We start from the raw sequence: 8,727 nt of genomic DNA, 5'->3' as shown, positions 1-8,727 counted from the left end.
GAACTAGAAATTGCTAGAGACTATAAAAGAAATGCAGATAACGCCTAGAGACGTTTCACTTCGGGTCGAGGGCGTCAGGTGGGGCTTCCTGCCTGCACACCTCAGCCACGTGCCACGGGAAAGAAGGACATTAATAACCATGAAGCTTTTGCCCCGCGTGACAGAATCTCCTAGTTCCGTGCATGCAGTCAGGCCACGTCTCACCTGGAGTTTTGTCCACGTAGTCCCCGTCGGCTTTTTCGTTTCTGCTCTCACAGTCCCCCTCGTTAGCCCTCGTCAGCACACGCCGTCCTCGGCCCATTGTCTCCCGGACTGCCGATGCTCCGATGCGCCGGGCGTAGGGGCCTCGGGCCCCGGCTGACCCCCTCTCCCTGTGACTTTCCCGCAGAGGGCGTGCATCGACTTCGCCATCAGCGCCAAGCCCCTCACGCGCTACATGCCGCAGAACAGGCACACCTTCCAGTACCGCGTCTGGCACTTCGTGGTGTCGCCGTCCTTCGAGTACACCATCATGGCCATGATCGCCCTCAACACCATCGTGCTGATGATGAAGGTGAGGCGGCGGGCCGGCCCGCGGCGGCTGCTCCCTCACGGACCACTCGCGTGTGCGTCCGGGGCCCGGGAAAACACTGACCGGGCTGCTTGCTGCCTCCACTTCCCCATCATGGAATCTCTTGTTGATCTGGGCTCATTCAACGGCTCAGCCTCTGGGGCTTTGGGGCAAAACGCACTGAAACGTGGCAGCAGCGGTCGAGTAGTCCCCGCGGCCAGAGGGGGTGATGGCAGTGAGGTTCGGAGGGGCCGGAAATGTCAGGAGGTACAGATGACCCTAAAGGAGTGTTGAGAGAGGTTGGATCTTATTTAGTACCAAATGGGCAGGTGATTAACTCCAGAAAATGCTCCCACCCTCCCCATCTTCATCTGGAGACGACTGTTCTCATGAGCGGCGTTGGTGGGCACGGTGTGTGTGGCCCTGTCCCTTTCCTGTTCTGTCACGGAGGTATGTGGTCTCCGCTCCGGCATCCATGGCCGTCTCTCCCATGCCACGCACCAGCGCGTCCCCCAGGGGCAGGGAGGAGAGATGGCCAGCCTCGGCGACGCAGAACTCCCTCTCACCTTAAGGGTTTGGTTCTTTCTCTGCTCTGCTCTCTTCCTGGCAGTACTACTCCGCCCCCTGCACCTACGAGCTGGCGCTGAAGTACCTGAATATCGCCTTCACCATGGTGTTTTCCCTGGAATGTGTCCTGAAGATCATCGCCTTTGGCTTCTTGGTACGTCGCGGAGCCCGCGCATCCCCACGCTCTGTCAGACGGAGGGTGGCCGCCCCTTTCCAAAAAGGGTTCACGCCCCTACCCATCTAACCGTGGGGGGGCTCCTGTCGACTGCTCGGTAAACTGCTGTAGCGACAAGACGAAGTGTGAGGGGGTTGGGAGAAAGGGCAAAGGGACCAGAGCCCAAGCTCCTGACGCATCTGGCCATCAGCTCTGGTCCTGTCAGGTTCTGTCTGCAGTGACTGTCATATCGGGTCTCGCTAGCACTGCGAGTTACACTTTGGTAAGGAGCAAAACAAGGATGGGACTAGTAAACTTTGAGTGCTCGTTTGCTGGTAAAAGGTATGAAATTTTATGACTCAAATAGGAAAGTGTCCCTCTCAGCCTCAAATGTAGCAGGTGATAGATTTTACCTAATTGTTAGTTGCATAAAGAGTAATTTCTGCCAACAAAGAAAATGTTTATTAAGCTGAAAAAGGCTAACGACCGTGTGTGTGTGTGTGCGCGTGTGTGTGTTGATAGAGAGGGAGAGAGAGAGGCAGAGGGAGAGATATAGATATGTGTGTATTCTGGAAGTGGGTTTGGGGAGGGTTGGGATGCGTTTTTCTGGCATGAGTTGTCCTTTTACTTCTTACCTAATTATGATTGGTAAATTCTCGCATCTGCTCTCCAGTGTTAAGCAAACCCAGCCCTTTGCTTCAGTGTCCTGTAAACAAGAGTCCTCTCTGCCCCCACCCCGCCTCGGCGTTTGCAGTGAGATGGGTGAGATGCAGATAAACCCACTTGACAGCTGTTTCACGCTTATTCAGCATGGGAGTCACCATCCCAAATTATTTATATATATACATGCACACGATACATACGGCTTCCCCGGCAAGGAGCGCTCGGTGTCGGAAGGAGGGCTTGTCTGGTAGCGGCGCCATAGCCGTGAGTGTCGATTGTGAGTTGCTTTTGCTCTCCTAACGGTTCTTTGAAAAGTCATTAATTTGATGGTTTGGGGAGGAGAGTTGAAGGGAACCCAGTGCAGGTGGCTGTATTGTTGTTCGTTTGACTCCCTTTTGAGCGTTTTGAGACTTGAGACTTGGGGAAATAAAGGAGTAAAAAGAAACTACCGCCGACGAAGATGCCTCGATAACACAGCGGAGCCCTGAGCAGGGCGATCCGGGCCGGGGAGAGGGGCCTCGGCGGGAAAGTCTGCCTGTGCGTCTGGGTCGCTTGCGTGTGGTGTCGACGCCGTCTGTCATTTAAGCCCCCAGTTACGTGTCTAATTATGGTGAACGCTAAATATATACTACAAGCTTAACTGGATGATTTGGCCCCAAAGCCTGCCTCCTTCTACCCTCACCCCGTATTTTCATCCAAAGTCTAGAGGCATTTTCATAGTATGAGGGGCACCACTCGTCCCCAACGTGTCTTTGCGTCGGTGGAGTGCTCTGGGTTTTCAGAATCCCTGTCTCCTGCGTGCTGTCCTGTCAGAGCTCTGCAGCGACTCTGAACTGGGCGTGGCAGGTATCACCGTCATCATTACTGTCGTGAGTTTAAATGGGGACGTCGAAGTTCAAAAACGTCGTTTAGCTTTTTCAAGGTCGCACAGTAAAATGCAGTAGTACTGGAAAATGTAATGAGAATTTTAAAAAGGGAAGAAGGATAAAGAGGGAGAGGAGGAGCGTACGTTGGCCGTCTATTAAGTACCACATGCTTTACATGTTGCTCATTTGAGCATCATGACAGCGCCACTAGACGGGCAGCTGTCTTCTTTATGGATGAGCCAGGGTTCAGGAAAATGCAGCGCTTTTCCTAACGTCGCTGAAAGGCAGAGCCAGCGTTCAAATCCTGGTCTGGCTGACTTGAAAGCCCGCTTCCCGTCCTCTGCGGGTCTGTGCCGCACTTGCTGTCTGTGCCATACTGTCCTGTGAAGCATCCTCACCTGGAATCCAGGTCGTCTGTCTTCTAAAGCCTGGCCTCTCGTTCCCTCCACTGTCCTGGAGCCTGTCCAAGAATTAGGGCGCTCACCCCAGGCTGGGCCTAGGCAGGCCCTGAGGATGGAGGTGTTCGGAGACTCGGCTTGGCTTCCCTCCTGAGCGAGTAGGTTCCCTTAATGGAAAGTGAGATCGTGAGGCCGTGTGCCTCAGTTTCTCTGCACAGCAGGTACCCGTGGCTTCGGAATCAGACAAGCCTCTCTAAGCCTCCCTTTTCTCATTCGTAAAATGACGATGGCAGTCACCGCTTCATAGCCTTAGGTACTTGCGTGTGGCCCGTGCGGCCGCGTGCCAGGGCATCCAGGGCGTCCTGAAACGCAGCTCCCTCTCCCCACTCTCCCTCCCTCTCTCTGCTGCATCTCTCTCCCCGCTCTTCTCGCCAGCCCCGCCACTCGGTATTTTATGACCAGAGGTATCACTTCCTACCCGTAGGCTCCGGGGGAGGAGTAAATGAATCGAATGAATGCCAACGGCCCGGCCCAGCATCGGGCACACACAGGAAGGATTCACCGATGCCGGCTGTGCGGTGGGAGGGGGTGCTCTGGTACAGTGCCCCGAGAGCCTCTTAGAGGAGGTGCCGCCCACAGGCACGTGGGTGGCTTTGGGGGTGACCCAAGTGTCCTGTTTCTCTAAAGGAACAGAGTCCAAGGCCTTTGTTCCCCTGAGTCTTGGAGATGGGCACGCCGCCCGCTCTCTTTCGAGCGATTGTTAACTGGCTGGTACGACGTCCAGGTCCTTTATTTCCCCTCCTCCCCCCTCGGCCCGCTCCTTCTGTGACCGCCACCTCGTATGTCATTTCATGACACCCCCTCGAAAGGTATGGCCGAGGCGAGAAGGGGAGGAAAGGTGAAGTCTGTTCATCTTCTTGCCAATCAGCAGTTGGTTTGAAAAGGCTCGGTGGAATTAAAGGAGATTTTTGGCATGTCTTTGATCGTTAGTCACTTAGGACACCTCTGTGACTTTAATTGATCATTGAAACAACTGTATGTTTATGGGACCACGTGAAACCGTATGGGTCATTTAAAAGTTATAGTTGCAGAAAAGCTGAGATTAATATTGTAAATAATTTTATTGTCTTATCGGTGACAGTGTTGATCTTTCTTTTTGGACTTCGTAATGTTCTTAGGCACAAATCTCTTTCTTACATACGGGCTTTTTAGTGACACCTTCAAATTGTAATGAAGTGGCTTCTCAAGTGAGAAATTCCCATATTAGCAAAGGAAAAAATAGCATAGAAATAGGAAACCGAAGCCTGGGTTAGAATGAACTTGTACGTGAATTGACAGGTTCTAACTCCAAGTGACAGTGTCATGTAATGAAAGATGTCTTTTCTCCATTTTAATTTCCTTTCCTGTTTTCTTTTCCTCTTTGATCCAATGCTCCGTGCCTGAATTCACTCGGCAGAACTACTTCCGAGACACCTGGAATATCTTCGACTTCATCACCGTGATCGGCAGCATCACAGAAATCATTCTGACAGACAGTAAGGTGAAGGGCTCATAGATCCTGGTCTCGAAGCTTGGCGCGTATGTGGCATCAGAGAAACGGTCTAGACGCCCATGTAGCCATGTTTCACGCGTCCCACCGGACGTGCAGCACCCCCTTTTTTTTTAAATTTTTTTTATTTGAGTATTGGGAGCTCACTTCCTCACTCCCAAGGTTTAGGCAGAAAAGTGCAAACATGGAGGGTGCCGGGTCTCGCGGGAGCTTCGTTTCAGTTGCCTGACTCAAATAGCCAAGTCTCGGGGGTAAGCGGAAGGACTAGAGGGTGTGGGAAGGGATCCAGGGGCACAGCGCTGGGCCGGACGCTTCGCGAGGGACAGAAGAGGTGCTGTATCTTTGCCCTCCGAGTTGTTAGACCTGAATTGTTTTCCTGCAATTGTTCATCCCGAAGACTTGGGGAGCTGATGGTAACTTTTGAATCTTGGAGGACCATCATGCGCCAGAGGGATTATTAGATCTGCTCCAAGTGCAGAGTTAGGGCTGCCCTAGAAGCCTGGGGAGCCGGTTCTGTCGGCCGTGTGCAGGGCCCCCTCCCGGGTACTCCCATGCCCTTCTCCCTGGGAATAGGGGGCAGGCCTGGGGAGGCTTGGAGAGCTGGTCCTTGCTGGCCCTTCAGCTGGAGATGGGGTGAAAAAGAAAAGACAGAATCCATGTCCAGTTTTCCAATCAAAATGAGGGACAAATTCGCAAATACTGGTGCTTAGATTTTGTAAATAACTATAACGTCGCTAAGTGTACGTTTCCTCTTGGTCCACCAGCTGGTGAACACCAGTGGCTTCAACATGAGCTTTCTGAAGCTCTTCCGAGCCGCCCGCCTCATCAAGCTTCTGCGTCAGGGCTACACCATTCGCATTTTGCTTTGGACCTTCGTGCAGTCCTTTAAGGTAAGAGGCACCAGGTCCTCCCTCCTGAGGGCTGAGGCAGCCCTGTCATAGCAGACAGCACAGCCCGGCCACGCACATCGTTACCCAAGTCCCTTCACTTTTGGGAGGCTGAAGCCCGTAGATGGGCGTTTGTAAGAAGCATTAGGTAAACATAGCCGTTCTCAGTCATAGCACAGCTCGGCTGGGCAGTGGTCACCTTACATCTAGTTGGAGAGCATCTCGTTCCAGAAAAACACCTTGACTTTGTCACTCAGTTATCTTCTCTGTCCACTGAGGTGGGGCTTTGTTTTATGAGGCGTGCTCCCTCCCAGGGCATGCCAAAGCACCCCGAGTCGCTCTGTCCGTGTACGGGGCCGGCCGCCTGTCGTCACGTGCCCTCTGCGATTTCAGGGACATGACAGTGGCTTTATTCCATGTAACAGTTTTTCAAGGGCCTCCTCGAGTTCTGTTTTATAGCAAGATGATTCATATTGGTCCCATCATGTCTTCGTTGGTGTGTCTTTCCTGAACCCCCGAGTGTCATGCATGCTAACGGTCACCTCTGTGTCCTGCCAACCAATAGGACACCTGGAAGGTAGGCACGGTGGGCTTCTTTTGAATGATCGCGTGGGGCCATACAGAGGTGTATCTGTAATAAACATAAGTTAGAAATCAATACCTAAGACCCACTCTCATGGCAGAAACTTCTAGCAAAAGTTTTCCAAACATATTTCAGTATCTTCAGGCTCTAGCAAATACTACGATTAGTTATTTGTAAGGTCCCAGGGGCCTAAATACTATTCAAACGCTTACTGTTATCTCCTTATAAAAAAGGAAAAAAAAAAGTTTTTCAACAAACGTGTTTTAAAATTAAATTTGAGGCTATTAAGTGATTCAGAGATGAGGAATCACAGAATTGCCTTCTTTTAATTATTTGTATTTTTCAATTACACACTGGGATAACGAAGGCGGGCCAGTGGATCTGCAGTTCCTCATCCTCTGGGAAGGGAATTCACCCTACACCATCATTACTGATTTGCTTCTTCATCAAGAACCTGGGAATGTGAGATGTGAGACCAGTTCTAAGGACGTCTAGGCCCCTAGAAGCAACCTTGACACTTTCATCATCTCCAGAGTCACTGTTTGGTGTGAGAACGCCCACAGAGGCCTCTGGAAAACCATTTTTCCAAAGCTAAATGGCAGAAATATAAAACCTTAGCAAGAATTTACCGTCTGCGTCTCAGGCGAATTCGGAGTCAGAATTTGAAACCGGCTGCTCTGTAAAACCTTTTTTCAGAGGCCTGCCCAACAAGCTACCTCTGTTTGTCAGTCCCTTAAGAAATATGTGTCAGCCTGTCATATTATCACAATTACCACTTCTCTGTAAAACTGGATACTATTGAAAGCAAAGAAAAAGCATGTCAAAAATTGATGGCCAGATGGTTGGCTTATTCCAGTGAATATACAGAGACGGTGAAGACAGGTGAATCTACCTCCCGGTGACACTGATGGATGGCTGTTTCCTTTGTGGAACAGTCCTGAGACACACTGTAGAAGTTGTTTTCTTAAGGTTGACGTAGCAAAGGCTGCCTCCGCCAACGCACAGCTGAGAGCTACACTTTATACACAGCATGGCCATGCCTGTCCCCACCCGCTCCCAGCCCAGTGGCCCCTACTCAGTTCTTCCCTCTTTTCCGTTATTTTGTGCTGGAATTTATAACATGGTAAGGAAGGAGGTCGCAGTGAATCTTTGGTCCTCGCCCCACAGCTGGCGGTAGGGAGAGGAGAATCAGGGACTGGAGACTCGGGGGTGGAGAGGAGAGGGAGGGCGGGAGGGCCACCTAGGTGACTGGAAGGTACAGCACCCCAGGTGGCAAGAAACCTGCCTCCCCACTCTCTCCGTTCAGCAGAGGGAGCCGTCACGTGGCCCCTGGAAATGCAGCGGTTCTGCCCCCAGACCCGGGGAGTCAGCACCTCACTGGGAAGGGGGGCCTCCTGCGAACTCTGTTGCGTTTTCATTTTCTCTTTTCTTCAAGTCGTAGGTGTCCCCAGGGCTCTTGGTTCACTCAGCTCGGTCGATGGGCTCTGCCCGGCTCGTGCGGTCTGCAGGCCTTTAACTGGTCTCTTGGGATCCGTGCCGTCCACACCAAGATAGAGGGAGACACATAGTTACAGCCTCTTCCAGGGAGCTCACTGGGTGGGAGAGAAGCGGGGCTTCCTCGTCAGCACTGAGAGCACCCCAACATTGCAGTGCCCACCCTGCCCCCCAAACCAGACTGCCCTACGTCTGTGTCCTCCCCCAGGCACCAAGGGCAGCTCCCTGCCTCACCTTTCCTCCCCTTGCCTGCTTCACGCCCGTAAGTGAAATGTTACCATCCCACAGTGGCAGGCAGCCTGCCCAGTACGGAATTTCGTGCCGCCTGGCTTCGTGGCAGGGTTTTGTGGTGGCTGACACTTGAAAGGCTTTTGGGGACTTGGCGGCATGGCAGATGATGAAATGTCAGGAGGCTCAGACGTTGGGAAAAGGAGTTTCCTCAGAGGCCGGAGGAGTCTCCTAGGAACTGGCAGACGACGGAGACCCCGGTGTCCGGCTTCGCTTCTAGAGCTCCACGTGGGAGGGCGTGGGAAGGGGCGCTGCTGCGATGCAGGAGCCGAAGCTGGACGCTCGCCGTGCACTTTGCATCACAGTTGCCCAGGTTATTAACATTCCACATGTGAAGTGGGATGAGGTGGGTCCCAGGCCCTGGAACTCTTTCTAGCTGTCGCCGGAGATCATGGCCACACTCCGAGTGAGGGAGTATTCCTGACAGAGGGTAAAGTCCAAGCCACTCTGTGGCCAACAGCGTACATATCTGTCAGAGGACGTGGGCATCTGCAAAGGGCGGCACTCCGAAACAGACCAGCCGCAGGGACTGGCGTCCCGAGAGCGTCCGCAGTCAGCCTCCCAGAGGAGTCCTTGTGCGGCTGGTCCCTGCAGGCCTTGAACCTGGGAGCTGCCCGCCTTTGAACTCATGGGCATCTCTCCGCTTTCCTTCCAGGCTCTCCCCTACGTCTGCCTTCTGATCGCCATGCTTTTCTTCATCTACGCCATCATCGGGATGCAGGTGAGCC

At 52.7% G+C, this 8,727-nt stretch overlaps 1 protein-coding gene across 1 annotated transcript in view; it reads left to right on the top strand.

Annotated features, from left to right (window-relative positions):
• CACNA1E (calcium voltage-gated channel subunit alpha1 E) overlaps positions 1 to 8,727 on the top strand; it is a 93,376-nt gene that overhangs the window by 51,167 nt on the left and 33,482 nt on the right. Inside the window, 4 exon segments of the mRNA XM_023531223.1 lie at positions 1,161 to 1,271; positions 4,655 to 4,738; positions 5,512 to 5,637; positions 8,655 to 8,720. Of these exon segments, the coding sequence (XP_023386991.1) occupies positions 1,161 to 1,271; positions 4,655 to 4,738; positions 5,512 to 5,637; positions 8,655 to 8,720 (387 nt within the window).

The sequence above is a fragment of the Pteropus vampyrus genome, unplaced genomic scaffold, assembly GCF_000151845.1.
Source record: "Pteropus vampyrus isolate Shadow unplaced genomic scaffold, Pvam_2.0 Scaffold65, whole genome shotgun sequence".
Lineage (NCBI taxonomy): Eukaryota > Metazoa > Chordata > Mammalia > Chiroptera > Pteropodidae > Pteropus > Pteropus vampyrus.
This window is presented reverse-complemented; position numbering and strand designations above follow the sequence as displayed.